Raw genomic sequence first — 15,750 nt, forward strand, 5'->3', positions numbered from 1 at the left:
GAAAAGAATCAGAAAGGCATGAATTATGTTCAGTTTAGACCGGTAGTAGTAGTAAATAAAGTGTTGCTAGCTGACCGAAAACACATAGAGAAGATGCAGTATATTAAAAAGATTTGCTACCTCAGGTTGGTAGTCACTGAATTCAGCCTGCAATGCCAGTGAAGCCAGCAGAACGGCATTTTCTGTGTCACAATGCATCCTCTCCTCCAAGACATCCTTCCTCAGCTGTAGGTAGTACTGATGTTTGGTCATAGCATGTCTGTTAAAAATAGACAGTTGTGGTTATCTTAAATGTGATGTGTATCATTTTAGGTTCCAACCTACCAAAATATACACTTACTGTATGAGGCTAACATCATCAAAGAAGAATTTGATGCGTAAGAAAAGATTAAAAGGCACATCAGATTTCTTCTTCTTTTCCTCCTTCCATCCCTCTGGGGCCACTTTGGAAAGTTTGGCATCAGGTTCAACGAAGAAAAACTCATTTTCTGTGTGTATGATTTTTCGGAGGAGAGGGTTGGGGTAGGAGAGTTGTCAGAGTGAGAAGGAATTAATCAACAATGTCTGTCTGTCTGGGTTAGGGTCAACATAGGCTTTGCATCTTTAATGAGACATCAGGTGCAGAAAATGAATGTACAAGAAAATACCACAAACCTCTGCAATAAAAAATAATCAAACGTCATCTAATATGCTTGACATGGGATCTCACCGTGTTGTACTATGCATTTAAAGGAATATCACCTCTAGAATAAATTCTGTGCCATTTCAAAAATGAACACTACTTTCCTGGAATATTTTCTTATGCAAGAAAGAAGTTTTGGATCAGTGACTGAAATAGCAATGGCTAACTAACAAGAACCATGGTAACTACATAACACAACTAAGGGCACACTCAAGTGATCCCCTACATGCTCACACACAACTCAAACTGTGACATAAACCGCAGCAACATACAGTACCTCTGAGGTATGCTAGGCCGAACAGATGGTGCTCCACAAGCCCGATGTGGGCAATCACCATATCAAGAACATCTTTACACACTGCCTTGATGTCACAGGTCAGCTCCAGCTTTTGGCCATTCAGCAGAACCACACCCACCTTCCTCTGCACTTCCTCCACTTTACCACGTTTCTTGTGGGCAGAGAGAAAAATGGAAGGAGTAATGGAGTGTAAATGCAGCACGGATACACATTGGCCCAAAAGTGGTATAAACAAACACTCACCATTATTGAAGAAGGAACAGATAAGGCAACACAGGGCTCACTGGCCATCTTCACAAACTCAGGCCCATGGAAGTTCTGCAATTGGTGTAAAGATAACAAGTAATTGTCAGAGAGAACCTTTATTTAACCAACATGTTAAAAGGATCACTTTCAATCTGGGCCTTCTTTTAATATAAATTTGTTGCCATTATGACAACTGATTAAAATATAATCACTTTTTGTGAGGGATGAACACCTGTTTTAAAAGCTGATCATGAGATTTCAATGACAACAGCTCATGTGATGCTGTTTATTTAGTGTTGCACTACACACTTCCGTGTTGGTCATGGTTTTGCTGTAATCAAGTCTCACCAGACGTGGAAGAGCAAGATTCCTTTTAGCAAATGGAAACTCAGAAACATCCGGAAAGACATCACAAAATCTATAACTTATATACAGTATTTAAAGTTTACTGCCAACATCAGCAGATTTGTTGCCATGTTTTCCCACTTGTGTTAACACATTTTCATAATTTGTGACAAATCAGACCATACCCCAAAAAAAACAACCCCGTATATTTGTAATTATTATAGGGAGGCTGACATGAACCATGTTTTCCAGTCAGCATTTTTTTTATTTTTTTTATTTACAGAACATCCCGTGAGCCTCAACAAGCAAGTTGCCAATGAGCTCATGAGAGTTAAAATTGTACATTCGTCATCAAATATTGCAATACAACCCTGACAGCAAGACCTTGGATGTAGGGAGTTCTCACTGCAGTGAGCGTGTTTAAAGGATGTATTTTAACCACTTTTTGGAGTTGGCTGTGGCATATGTGGTCTACAGTTCTATAGTAATAAGGAATTTTTTAGATAGATAGGTAAAGGAAAATAAGACCTGAACAGAATTAAACACAGATTATCATTTAAAGCATATCCCTGAGTCCTTTAAACCATGATGAGCAAAAACCTTGGATTTGCGAAGTGGTACAGAGGAGATGTAGAGGGGGTCTCGAAGGTCGAGCATGGAAGTGCGAGATGGGGCCAGGGATAGCCTGTTGGCCAGGTGTGCCTGCAGCCGCTGAACCTCCTCTTCCTGTTTCTGGAAGAGCAGCTCTGCTCCAACCTGACCTTCATCAGCTGCCCCCTCATACTGCCTACAGGGAGAAGAAAAGAGGAGGGTGGGTGTGAGAACAGCCAGATACTGTCAAAAAGTGGAATGGAAGTAAGATGGGGTTTTTTGTGTGATGTGTCTTGTGGGATTTGTCTTTAAATTTACTGACTTTCTTTTTTGCTTTCTCCATAAAACAAATACTTCAAAGTAGCAACATGAGGGGGACATGTCAGACACAATGTGTTTACGCACAAAAGACACCAAATATTAGTGTTTTCTTTTAGCATCAGGGGAAAACAAGCGCTCTGTGCAGTAGGACAGAGTGAAAACATGTTTTTTCTTTTACCAGGCATATCAACAGCAGGCAGTTCTCAGTAATGCCAGAGATTAGAGAGATAGAGATTGCTGAATGTGGATGTCACATTAGATGACCTCACTAGCAAAGCATGGGGCTGAACCTGCTGAGCCACACCAGCTGTGTGTGGCCTTAAGAGGACCAAATGGACAGCTTCATCAGTAACTTCTCTGTTTTGTGGAGGGTTTGTAGTGCAGGCACCAAAACTTCAGGTGAACAACGCAGCAAACCCTTTTAAACACATTTGATTCAAGACCTGTCAACATAAGTGTGCGTTACCTGAGCCTGTGTGTGTTTTGACTTGAAGGCGACATGGCATCGTGTTCAGAGGAAAGTGCCAGCTGGGAGCCATACCGCCTCCCATCGCCTGGTTTCTTAGCTAAAAGAGGAAACACGGGCATATTAGTTGTACACACACACACACACACACACACACACACTTTGTTTTCACATACACAATCAAACACACCCCTCCAGAAGCAGACACCCACACTGCGGTGCAAATGTACCTGCATGGACATGTGTTGAAGGAGGTGGAGTAGTTACAGGATACTCAAAGTTCAAATTGCGTACAAACGACTACGACTGTATTACAGCAACAGTGTGTCAGACAGTACTAAAACATACGGAGTCAAGTATTGCCCCACTTAGTGCATTAAAAGCTTTCTTTTTGGAACATGTTTAATATATTTTAACCATTTCCAAATAAAACTGGCATTAGTATGTCTAAATTCTTCAGAGCTGTCTAAGCTCAATGTCAAACTTTCATGCAACAGTGAGTCCTGTGGAAAAAAAAATAAAATGGAGTAGTTAAATGGAGTTTGGTAACACAGTTGTTTTTGTACCTGTGTTAACTGTCTCCAATTACACTGACGAGTTTGAGTAATTTAATCTTAATTAGTCACTCCCTCTCAAATTAATAAAAATAAAAGCACATATAAAACTGCCAACTAAATTAATTTATTTTGATATTTACACATAAAAATGTGTGTAGTTATATAAGTCAACAGTATCCGAAGTCTTAAACAGGTTAAGACATTGTGCTTGAGTGGCTGTTATGTTTACACTTACTACTTAAATCATTTGCAACATCTCTAAACAAATGACAAGCTGTGCAGGACTCACGGGTTAGTCATAATAACCAGTGTCTAATGTCAGTAGAATGCAATGGAAAGGTAATAAAATGTAGATCCATCCATAAGCCTTTCTCTGTACTCTCTGAATTTATTACTGCCTTCATTTTCTGTTTTGAGTATTTCTGTAGCTCCCTTTTGAAAGATTAAATTTGAGCAGCTGAGCGTCGCTCAAACCTGCAACCATATTTTTCTATAGGCCAGCCAGTTTCTCACACTACGACACTGAAGTCTTGTTTATGTTTACTGCATTTTATTTTGCACAGATAGTGATGGTATGCCATTTTACGCAATCCTACACAGCTAAGGACATGATCAAGTTACATTAGCAGCACCAGGTACGTGTCTGAGAGCAGCTATCTTAGCAGTCACCTGGAAATGACAAAAGGACCTTTGCAGTGCTTCTCCAAACTAAGAGCAGTGTACCTCACAATTTTTCAAATTCAACAAAGTGTGCCCTGTGATGTTTGGCAATAAGACTGCAGGCGATCTGGCTTTAAGGAGGACAGGCCACAGTCAGTGTTCAGTGGAAACAAGGAATAATGGACATTCTGCACCTATGGTTTTCAATCCTAGGCTTTGTGACGTAGACTACCGCTTCTTTTCTTGTTAAATGATTCACTCACCGTTCCACGTGTAAATCAACCTGGATCCTTGATCAGACGGCTAAAGTGAAAACCAGCAGGGCTCAAGATCCCCAGAACAGGATTAAGAACCATGTAGTCCCAAGTGTGGCTACTTCTTTTTTCCCCTGTTAACTGATTCCTTTGGTCTATTGTAATGGGCATGTTATTACTGGATTTAGTTTTTTCATTTTTATTGTGCTGCATCCACATAACCGAGTTATGTGTGTGCAGCACCTGCCACCTGTTGCTAACAGTTTGCACGCTCACAAAATCAATCACAAAATGGTGTAGTATACCATATATGCCTCAAAGAAGAGAACAACTACAATAAAGAATTCCTCAGAGACATTTTTTTTACCTTGTCTGTAGTCTGGATCAGAGGAGGTCACTGAGGGGCTTTCACTGGATGAACTGTAATCACTGTGGTACCTCTGGTGGGTGTGGACAGGGTCTGAGGGAAGAGAAAGACCATCAACCCATCTTTTAAAAATAATAGAATACGTACCATGCAGTAGTATAAAAGGATGTCTGCGAAATGATGAAATGGATCAAACATTAACGTCATGCACATAAGACAACTTAAGAATGGTTATATAGACACGTTTACCATTTGTGAGAAATGTTAAGGTGAAGCTGTTCCTTTTTCAATGTAATGCGACTCAAAACTTTACAAAAAGTTTTATCACTTTTCAGAAGACATGGCCAGCAGGTGAGCTGACAAATTACTATTTTCTTTTACAGGACTCTCTGACTGATGGTAACGCCCAACAAGTAGACTGAGACACACAAAGCAGGCATTATTCATGCTGTTGGTGAACACTCCTAATGAAAAACATATGGAACTACACTGAAAAGCAGCTTCTTCACAAGTGTATGCTGGCATGCCTCCTGTCAGGTTAGAGGTTTTTTTAGAGGGTGTAATCTTTTGTCTTGCTTGACTGGGTGAACCACATCAAGTAGAGACCAGCCCACCACAATTATTCACTTTTTCTCTAAGCAATGCTTCATAAACTCAGTAACTGAATTGATAATCTGTGGTAACACAGGAAAACGCCATAAACAATACTCAAAACAGTCTGACCCTTACCCGAAGGTGTCATGCGTTTCTCAAGTAAATTAACTTGAAAGTCCTGCTCTTCAGTATCAGTTACATAACTTGAATAAGTGGCATTCTTAAGTCACTGCTCAGGCATTTTAGTTTCTAAGAGTTTCACAGTACAAAAGACTTCTCTTTATAATGATGCCTATAATGTAAATGTTAACATCATAAGTAAAACAGCAGCAACTATAATCTTACTAAGGAGGAGGAGAACTCCTCAACTTGTCACGCAAAATAGTTTTCCATCGTCCGCTGGTTGGTGACTCATGAACCGTGCCATTTTAACAAACAAATTATATATATATATAAATATAAAAGACAAAACAAGTACACAAAGGAGCAGTCTCTTCTGTGTAATTGACAGCAACTTACCATCTTGGCTTTACTAGTACAAAGACACATACATGCACAGATACCAATGCACATGCGCAGTCACCTGTCCTACACTGTCCGCTATGATGCTATGTGTGCAGTCATGATGATTTTGGAGACCTACAGGATGAACTGAGAAAGATCATGTAGAGAAAATTCCAGAATAGCCCACCACTATCAACAGGATTTTCCAAAAAGGGCTAATTGTAACGTAATTACAACAGTTTATGATCTGATTACAGCAGTTTATGATCTGATTACAGCTTAGCAGGAAAGGGAAGCCAAACCAAGATAAACTTTTGTGAATTAAAGCATTTTTATGTGCTATTTATTTTGGAACAGATTTTTAAAAATGTAAGACAAAAAAATAAATTAAAAAAAAACAGTCAGCACACAACAACAATTACTTTAAGCGATAGGCATATACATCTATTAATCAGTCTCCATTACAAAACTCTAAATTACTAGCCAAAAGCCAGGAGGTGATTTTATAAGATTATCCCAACAAATCTTGCATTACAAGAACATTAACTTCACTACTGAAAAAAGCCACCTACAGTTTCAGTCCGGTGAGTGTCCTGGATGCGGCAGAACAGAACAGAACAGGGTTTCAATCTAAAAGGTCATATGTGACGGTATAGATTGTACTTGTAAGTGAATATCATATTATAAACACTGCTAAAATACCTGGTATTGCATTATATTGTATTGCGTATTGAGAGCAACAAGTGTAACTCGTGTGAAAAAAAATGTTGCGAATGTGGTTAGGGAAGAAACCAGTCAAGCCACGAGTGTTCAATGTGGTTGATGGTCAGTGACAATTAACCTGAGGCTGAATCGGAGTATTAAGAGAGACCATCAATAAACCTGGAATCAACATTTCATCATGACCTCAAAACACCCACTGCAACTCAAAGCAATGAGGGGAAAGAGAAATGGAGAGGGTCGCAGCTAATTAGAGAGACTGTGATATATTGCTGTGTGAATGTCAATATTTCATTAAGCAAGCAAGGGAGCAGAAGGGTTGGCCAGAGGGTGACACTGATAAACATGTAATGCATAGCTCAGACCTACAAAACAGATAAAGACAATACATTTATTGAATAAACCAGTTGATTCTCTGAATCCTTTCCTCTTCTACCTTAAAGGGAGTAAAATTAGTAAAAGGCAAGCATGCACGCACACACATAAATTCACAAAAAGGCAATGAAAGAAAGAAAAGGAGGAGGATTTCATTGTCAGCATGCTTTAGTGGTAATAAAATACTTACAATGTGAGACTTAACAAGCAAAAAGACGAGGGGGTTCATTCATAGTTCAATGCTCCAACCTACTTCCTACTCAGCTCTTTCGTGTCTTTTTTCCCCCCCAGTATAGGGAGTCACACACACACACACTTACTTAAAAAACAGTCTGTACACATTTTAACTGGAAGAGCATGGCTTCCAGGGAACAATTAATGCAACCTGCGTTTATCTCCTTACTTCGTTCTCCTCCCTTTTCATTTCCTCACCCACATCCTAGTTTCCATTTCCCCCATCTTTATTTTCCTGCAGAACAGACACGTCTAACACAAACAGCTTGTGAGTACACAAATATCTTCTTTAGGCTATGGCCTTTTTTGGGTGTTCAACCTGAGTGAGACACAAACTCAGACTCTGGGATTATTTAAAGTCTGGTAGTCCCAGGGAGAAAGAAGGAGCTCCCTTTCAAGCATAGGCTAAAATGGATAATAGCTTACAGAAACCCTCAGGCCCCCAGGTTAATATGACTCAGAAGAAAAACATACAGTGTAGATCCAGTGAAATAAATTGTAAGCACACATAGTGTCTAAGAAAAGAACACTATTAAAAAGTTTTAAAAAGTAATCTTTTCTTCTGCAGGTTCTGGAGACAAAAAAACAAGCTATAATATGATTATGAAAATATGGGGGTTGTACTTCTGTGAACACCTCCCCATCCTGAGGCAGCAGTGTTCTGTTTTGTTGTCCAAGCTGGACCAGCCCTGGCCTGAAGTCACATGAACCTGCTGCCAAGTGCCGGAAAGGTCCAATAATGTTTGGAATTCCCTCATCCGCTACGCATGACTTCAATTACAGTCTCTAGGTCTGAGGGGAAAGTTTCTACTGACTGAAGCACCTTGGCACCAAAAAGGGAGGGGAGGGGGGGGTCCAGGTAGAAACATGCCCATGCACACACAGGCATGCACACCCACAATGTTTGGTTATGTTTATGTACAGACACAGAACGCAGAGAAGCAGTGTGTAACTGGGTGAAACCTGAGAGCACTGACCAATGCTGCGCCATCACTTTCCTGCAGGAAAGAACAGAAAAAAGTAAGAGAAAAAGAAAGAAAAGCCAAGTCTCTGCCAAGTAACACATCCACGAGACCCTGCAAATCGTCTGTGCTCCATTAGGCCCCATTCATACTATAGGGAAATGGCTCTGGGATGGAATACTCAAATATTTTGGTTCAGCCTTCATAGTCAACCACAGTCAATTTTAATGGGAGTAAGCATTTCTTTTCTTCAGCATAGTGTCTAACATCAACTATGATTTAATATTCATCAGAAGTTACTGACAAAAAATAGACAATCATCTCTGAGCAAACGTGCACGTGTGTAATAGACAGGGTCTACCCACCATTCTAATTGTCTTGTTCTGACACTCTGCTGGCCAGAACAGCTAAGCTCCTCACTTCACACCATCATATGAAATAAAAAGTGCCCCTGATTACAATCAGTAAAAGGCAAAGGAGGAGGGAGGGAAAGAAGGGCAGGAGTTGCTGGGGATAAAAAGCCACAGTCAAGAAGAAGAATGCCGTTGGTTGGTGGCTCGGTCAGCATTAAAAATAGCTGCCAGAAAAGCAGGGAGGCTGGAGGTTGGACGGAGCTGGAGAGCGAGGAGTATGGGAAACCAGCGGGAGGAGGAAAGGGAAGAAGTAGAAGACAGTGGTTTATTATATGAAACCATTCATTCATTGTGCTCCTCCACTGTCCCCTGATGACCAGCAGGCCCATATAGCCACTTGTGACTGTGCACAAAACTAGCCTGCCTATGGAGATTTTACCAAGAATTCAATAAGCTCCCGAGGGAAACTTAAAGCTCTTGGGGCTGACTGCTGAGGTGTTAAACAATTGTTTTGTGTGCTCATTCTAAGCATGTGATTATGCAAAGATTTTTTTTTTTGAGCCTGTACCTACATTGCACGTACGGGTGCTTATATCTGTGTGTTTACAGTCATGTTAGAAAAAAAAAAACAAGGACTTGGCTATATAGCATGTGTGACAGTTAGCGGCAGGCTAGAATTAAGCTGGCCTGTAATTAGAATCAGCCATTTGGAAACCTCTTCACCAGTGACTCATACATTCTGTCTAAACACTGCTGCATAGCCACCAACGATACTTCATTCAAGCCAGCACCCAGCTCCCAGCTCCCAACCCACATGGTAGTTGCGGATGGACACACAACCTGTAACTAGTCCGGGTGTCTGTCTGCTCACGTCATCTCATCGCTGTCACAATATTCACCTCTCAGGTCAGCTTAGCTGAGCCCCCTGTAGTCTTTTCACCCAAGCTGCTGTACCCACTTTATTTGACTGATAAATACATTTTACCACTCAGTTTGTTATTTACTATCTATCTTAATGACACAGCTGGGATATCAAAAGGATATGTTCTTCATTCTCAAAATGTTATTTATTGTCTCATTAGAAGACCAAAACTGGGAGTTTCAGAGGGATTTTCCCACTTGTAATTGTGGGCCACCACACACGTAAGGTGAAGCCCACTCACTACATGTTCTGACAAAAGTCTTGGCACCACACATTACACAATGATGACATAAGACCAAGCTTAGACATGCCCCAAAACCCCATTATCCTGAAATACTTATGACCAGGTGATTGTGGTGCGTAATCTGATGCAATAAGGAAAAACAAAAAGGTGGAAATAAAAGAAAAAAGAACATTTCATCTTGCTAATCTCATATGAGACACCTGGTGTGTGTGTGTGTGTGTGTGTGTGTGTGTGTGTGTGTGTGTGTGTGTGTGTGTGTGTGTGTGTTCAGCACAGTTGATGAATAAAAACATTGAGAAGTGAAACACAGTATTTATTATAATGAGTATTACTTTTAAAAATTGTTGTTAGAAATGTTTGAGGTTCAATCAATAGTTCCCACTCATTACAAACCAGACAGACATTACATTGGAACAACTTAACTCCATTAGAGGTTTTAAGATTTAATCCTTACACAACTGATAGTAATCATTAATCTTTGTAAATGTGAATTCCTCTCCAACTATCGGAAAAAGCCAAAATGGCTGAGATCTTCCTGGACAGTTTAAAAGTGCAGAATATTCACAATATGCCATGTGCACAGTAAGTAGGTCAGGTGATGAAAACTATGATAAAAAATAAACTTGTTCATACGACGATTGTGGTCCGGACTTGGTGTAAGGCAAAACTTTTTATGACGGCCACACTCAAAGGCAGGGTGAGAAGTCAAAAAAGAGAGGAGGGGAAATATTACTTTTTCACCTCGGCACGCTTGGCCAATCACAGCGTGAAAGCTGTGGATGGAGAGGATTTCCGAAGCTTTTCGACCAACCTGACAAGCACTTCTGATAAAGCATACTGCTGCCTTGAGAAGCAAGTCAAACACCTGTTCCTCTTTACTGCACTTTTATGTTAAGAAAGTGTACTCACCATCCACTGCTTGCCTTAGCACCTGAAGTTTCCTCTGCCTCTCGATTATCCTGTCATAGGCACCGGTGAGGCCTGAGCCTACCGACAGGGCTGAGTGGTGATGAGGCTTCCTACTCTTCAGCTCACCAAACTCAGAGTAGTGAGAATCCCTCTCCCTGGATACCTGTAAGGGTGATTTGTGCCTGCCAATGGAGTGGGTACTTATGGCACTGCTGCCCCGCCGTGCATCCTCCAAAGCCCCAAAACGAAGAGCCTCGGGGTCAATGTAAGCCAAGTCCACAGAGGAAGCCCAGGTCTTTCTGGCCTGACTAGGGCCCAGGTCCCCACCGTGGAAGGGTAAAGACCTGCGGTCCAGTTCCACGGGCCGGCCCTTTTGTTGGGGGTGAAGGGGGTGCAGATAGGGATAGGAATGCTGGTGCTGGAGTGAGGGGGGTTTGGGGTAGAGTTCTGTGGGGGATTCAGAGTTGGGGTGATAGTCAGACTGGGGATACTGTAGGGCTGCCCCATCATCCCCCTTCAACAGGTCCTGGATTGGCAGAGAGCCCATGGAGCGACTGAGGCCCCGGTTTAGAGATGTCTGCTCCTGAGTCCTGGCTCGGTAGCGCTCCAGAACCCTGGGGGCGGCACTCCTCCCTGTGAACAGGAGAGAACCAAAGTTTTATTAAACCACGAGCAGAAGCTCACATTGTCAGAACTCAAAGCTTTAAAACACAGAATGATGCACTAAATCTTCATCTTGAAAAACAGCAAAGTAAAACGATTTAGCTGGTATTCAAATAAACCTGACTGCAAACGGATAGTATTTCTCAGCGTATGTATTTTTCATATTATAATATTCACAGTATGAGAGATACACAATCATTCCCAGTGGATAACATAATTACTAACACTACGCTCATTACAGAAAGTTGCATTTATGATGAGAGGAGGACCAAGAGAGGGATTAACAAGGATTTTGATTTGAATAAATACAGTACGCTTCATTATGCCTAAGTGCCTGTCCAACCTGGCATCCATTTCTAAGAGCATCAGCATGACATGGCAACTAAGGTCGACTGTAGACTCTATTGAAAGATTAACACTCAACCAGCAGAGTAAAAGAATAATTGGGTAGGAATACAGTATGTCCTCAGATTTCCTAATAAGAGATTTACTGTACAATATAACATGATTAAAAACCCTGACACTGGGACCACAGCTGCATGTATATGCATGCCGATTTGATGGTAAATGTGTTTGCACTAGGTGGCCTTATTACGGAAACGTCGTTATTCTTAATTTTTTATTTCAATGTTTTTAATTAGGCCACAAATTCATTTACCAGGGTTGTTGGATTAGATGCCATTTGATTAGAATAAGTAGTCGCAATATGGAGTTTATTTACAGCCCCAGAGGTGTTAATATAGCAGCCATTAATAAAATTAATTAATTTGTAAAGTAAACCATTAACAGCATAAGGAGAAGCAAATTAAAAAACATGTTGCTCTTGGCTACCAACAATTAATGCAGATTGTCTGTAGCTAATATTTCCCCATTATCAAAAAACAGAGTGCCACAATAACGAACAATTCCTGGCACAGACGTCCAGCCCATCTATCATGGAGTCTTTCTTAAAATGGAATAATGAATGTTGCTTTCTTTGACTGTGCATAAATTTCAAGTTTGCCTTTCCAGACAAGCTGTATATAAACTCTGCCAGTGACAGCTCTTGTTTTAGAGAGAAAGACAGAAGGCAAACATGTACACGAGCAAGAGCAAAAACAAGACGAAGAGATGCAGAAGTGAGAAAGCAGAGAGAGACGTTAAGTCCTGTAAAAACACTCTATGTGGTGGTTTAATCTACAAAGCATATGCTTGGTCTTCACAGGGAAACACATCAAAGATGGGCAGGCTGTTTTCCAGGAACTCGGGGGAAGTGCACAAGGCCTACATTGAGCTAAAATCAAAAGAAAAAAAGATTTTTCTCAACAGGATGTCTTATTTTTCAAAGAAGGCCACTGCCATAAGGTTTCAGCAAATACTAGTATAGTTTAGCCATCATATAGACTACAGCAATGATGAAATAGGGACATAAAATGTCCAACATAAAATCAGAGACAATGACTGAGTTCCCCAAGCAGCAATTATAATTTGGAACCACTGGCATACAAGAGGGAGAAAGCTGCTCCTTGACAAGAAAGCCTCTTAAGAATTGAGTAATACTCTTTTGCATGTACTTTCCCTAGGGCTGGCTGGTGCCCAACCAGGGAAACAAAGCACTGATACAAACAGCAGACACGCAGCTTCACTGGTGACTCCAAAATATGCATTTGTAATCAATGCCATGCCATGCTTACATAATCGGGACGACGAAGCCATGTTTTTTGCTCTGCTCTCCTTTCCATGGCCTGGAAAAATGCTGGAGTTCTCTCAGAAACCACTGGGAAGATGTAGTCATATTTTCCTGAATTAAATCCGATTCAAGGTTGCAGTGTGTTGTTCCTCATCTACTTTCGATTCTTTCCCACAAACTCAGAAAGTGAGGCTGTAAGTGATGACTATCTTGACAACCAGGGAAGGCAGTAAAACAGTATGTTGACTTACACTCGGTCATAACTCAGCTGTTCTGTTCTGTCAGAACAGACAATATACTGTCAGGGCCTAATAATAAAAGACTATTCTCATCATTATTATCTTAACTGAGCTCAAGACGTAGGATCTGGTGCCTTGACTTTGTGCCACTCAAATGAAGAATACACAGTGCATAGGATAACAAAAACAGTAAGTGTTTTTGAAGATTAATAGAAACCAGACCCCTTTATCATGAACCATTACAAGCCAAGAAATCTGAATCACTGCATAAAATAAATAACTCTTTCAACACCACAGAAACATTCCTTTGACGACACACCAAACAAATACAGCTCTAGTTGCACTGTGTTCAATGTGTGTGTCAGCGCAGCTCATCTTACCCGTGGGCAAACCTTTGCCTCTCAGCCTCTCCCGAATCTCCTTACTCCGCTCCGGAAGAGACTCTCTATCAGTCAGCAGACCGTCCAGCTGAGAAAAAGACGACGAGAGTAGAAGAAAGAGAGAAAGAAAAAACAAAGACCGGGGGTGAAAAATGCAGGAGAGTCATCCATCCTGAAATCATGTTCTATCAGCATGAGCCTCATTATCTGTTGTGTAATTAAATCAACCAACTGTGTTTTGATGGAACGGATAATCGTCTTTTAACTTACACATAACACCTGAAGTGCAAACTTTCTGGCAAATACCCAAAATAAAAATAGACAATGTTGTATCTGATCTACATAGAAAAAAGAAAACTGTATACCTGGGAAAGACTGCCAAGCACCAACCGGACCAGTTTTCTGATATAGGAGAAGGGAGGGTCGCAATTGGAGTTTCTAATGTGTTTGCTGCAGATGTCCAGCACCGTGCGCAACGACATTCGACTCAGTGTAACATCATCACACATGTTGAGAAGCAGGCTGTTTAGGTGTTCCCCCAACTTCATAGGCTGCACAGCGAACACAATAAAGACAGTTAGCATTCAGTGACAAAAGCAGTGTGTACTTTAAAGTGACAAGCTCTGCTGGTATCTCTGAATCTGATATCTGTACTACCAAGATGGCTTACATTGTGTTCAGATAAGGAGGCAGAGCTAAGAAACCCAAACTCATCACCTACTTTAACTGTCCATCTATTACATTTTTTATGTTAAAAATCATCAAACACAATGTAAAATGTGTCCTTTTCAGTGCCAGAGTTTATGTTTGACATCAGCTATGATGACACTGGAGATGGTGATACCATTTTTAAATCAGTATTAAACACACCACATAATTGTATCAACAAAATATAATTATATTTTTTTTAGTCCTCTAAATAACTGTAAGACTTCAATTTGTGAAATTCTTCCATGCTACATTGGTTTAATTTGTAGAGTGTAGCAAATAAATATGTGTAAATGCAAACTATTGTATGGTAATTACATTTTTCTGTATTCTCTTCACATTAATGCCATTTTTGAGCATATTATGTAAAGAAAGCAGTAAGTTCAGAGATGGCACAGTGGGTGTAGGGTCAGTAAGTGTCTATACAGTGTGTCCACTTCATGTCTTTTATGGCACATTATTTGTATGCATCACAAACAATGACATGTTGAATATGGCCAAATGTTTGTTACAAGCTTTGCAACTGCCATGAGCACTACTATAGCATGTCCTTCATGAACGAGGGAAAGGACATGATGAGATTGGATGGAGCCCTTCAGTGAGGTGGAGTGGATGGCAAACAAACTTGAGTGGGAGTCATAGCGTCTCCAACCTGTGGGTGGTACTTTCTCACAAATGTGAATGCATACTGCGTTTTACACCTGGCTGACTCTTGCTGAAATATGAATGCATTGTGAGCCAGACCATCTCTGGAGGTCTTGGCAGATTGAAACACATTCCAGAGTGCATACAGCTTGAACATTTTCTTATCCAGATGAGACTTTCAGATGCAGATCTCATTTTTAAAAGGCAGATTCCACTAAAAAACAAGCCTGCTTTCGGCGGTTATGAGGCATTTGGGCTGCAAATTAGCATGATTGAAATGTTAATTACTGTAAATTAAGAGTACCAACAAGTATTAAAACTAGTTTTCTGCCACACATTAGTTCCAGCAAGGGAGATTGGTGTGATGCCAAAATTACTACTGTTAACCCTTGACATAAATGGACTGGGTGTGTCTATTCAAGTGAACATTATTAACTGTGTCAACTCTTGATGTACTTGCCAAGTGTGCTAGGTAAACAACTGATGTTATGCGTATCTTCAGTCAAATCACATGAGCATCAACCTGCAAGAAGACCGCACTTCAATATCACTTAATGCTGATACGCTAGCATCTTCTTTCCTGGTGCCCGTCCAGTTGGTTTGGCACTGTTTGAGATACTCAATGTAGTGAAAGTATTTTTTTTATAAACACAAAAAGGTAAAAATGATTTGTTAAGCTTACTAAAAATAATAAATACATTTTTGTCATCAACATCAGCCTTTATTACCACGTGTCAATATGGTGTCAAATTTTACAGCCCATTTAAGTGATTTACCTGGCTTTGAGGGATCTCATAGTCTGCTCCCCAGAACAGGGTCATGCCCAGAGAGTACATGTGCAT

At 40.6% G+C, this 15,750-nt stretch overlaps 1 protein-coding gene across 4 annotated transcripts in view; it reads right to left on the reverse strand.

Annotated features, from left to right (window-relative positions):
- Window positions 1-15,750, reverse strand: part of ptpn13 (protein tyrosine phosphatase non-receptor type 13) — a 49,731-nt gene that overhangs the window by 22,962 nt on the left and 11,019 nt on the right. For all 4 annotated transcript variants that reach the window (XM_046066112.1, XM_046066114.1, XM_046066111.1 and 1 more), the window contains exons 4-14: window positions 15,685-15,750; window positions 13,921-14,106; window positions 13,556-13,643; window positions 10,605-11,237; window positions 4,788-4,880; window positions 2,950-3,049; window positions 2,172-2,358; window positions 1,224-1,298; window positions 960-1,131; window positions 341-488; window positions 121-259 (exon numbers count right to left, since the gene is read on the reverse strand). In XM_046066112.1, the coding sequence (XP_045922068.1) occupies window positions 121-259; window positions 341-488; window positions 960-1,131; window positions 1,224-1,298; window positions 2,172-2,358; window positions 2,950-3,049; window positions 4,788-4,880; window positions 10,605-11,237; window positions 13,556-13,643; window positions 13,921-14,106; window positions 15,685-15,750 (1,887 nt within the window). The remainder of the gene's footprint in view (window positions 1-120; window positions 260-340; window positions 489-959; window positions 1,132-1,223; window positions 1,299-2,171; window positions 2,359-2,949; window positions 3,050-4,787; window positions 4,881-10,604; window positions 11,238-13,555; window positions 13,644-13,920; window positions 14,107-15,684) is intronic.

The sequence above is a fragment of the Micropterus dolomieu genome, linkage group LG13, assembly GCF_021292245.1.
Source record: "Micropterus dolomieu isolate WLL.071019.BEF.003 ecotype Adirondacks linkage group LG13, ASM2129224v1, whole genome shotgun sequence".
NCBI lineage: Eukaryota > Metazoa > Chordata > Actinopteri > Centrarchiformes > Centrarchidae > Micropterus > Micropterus dolomieu.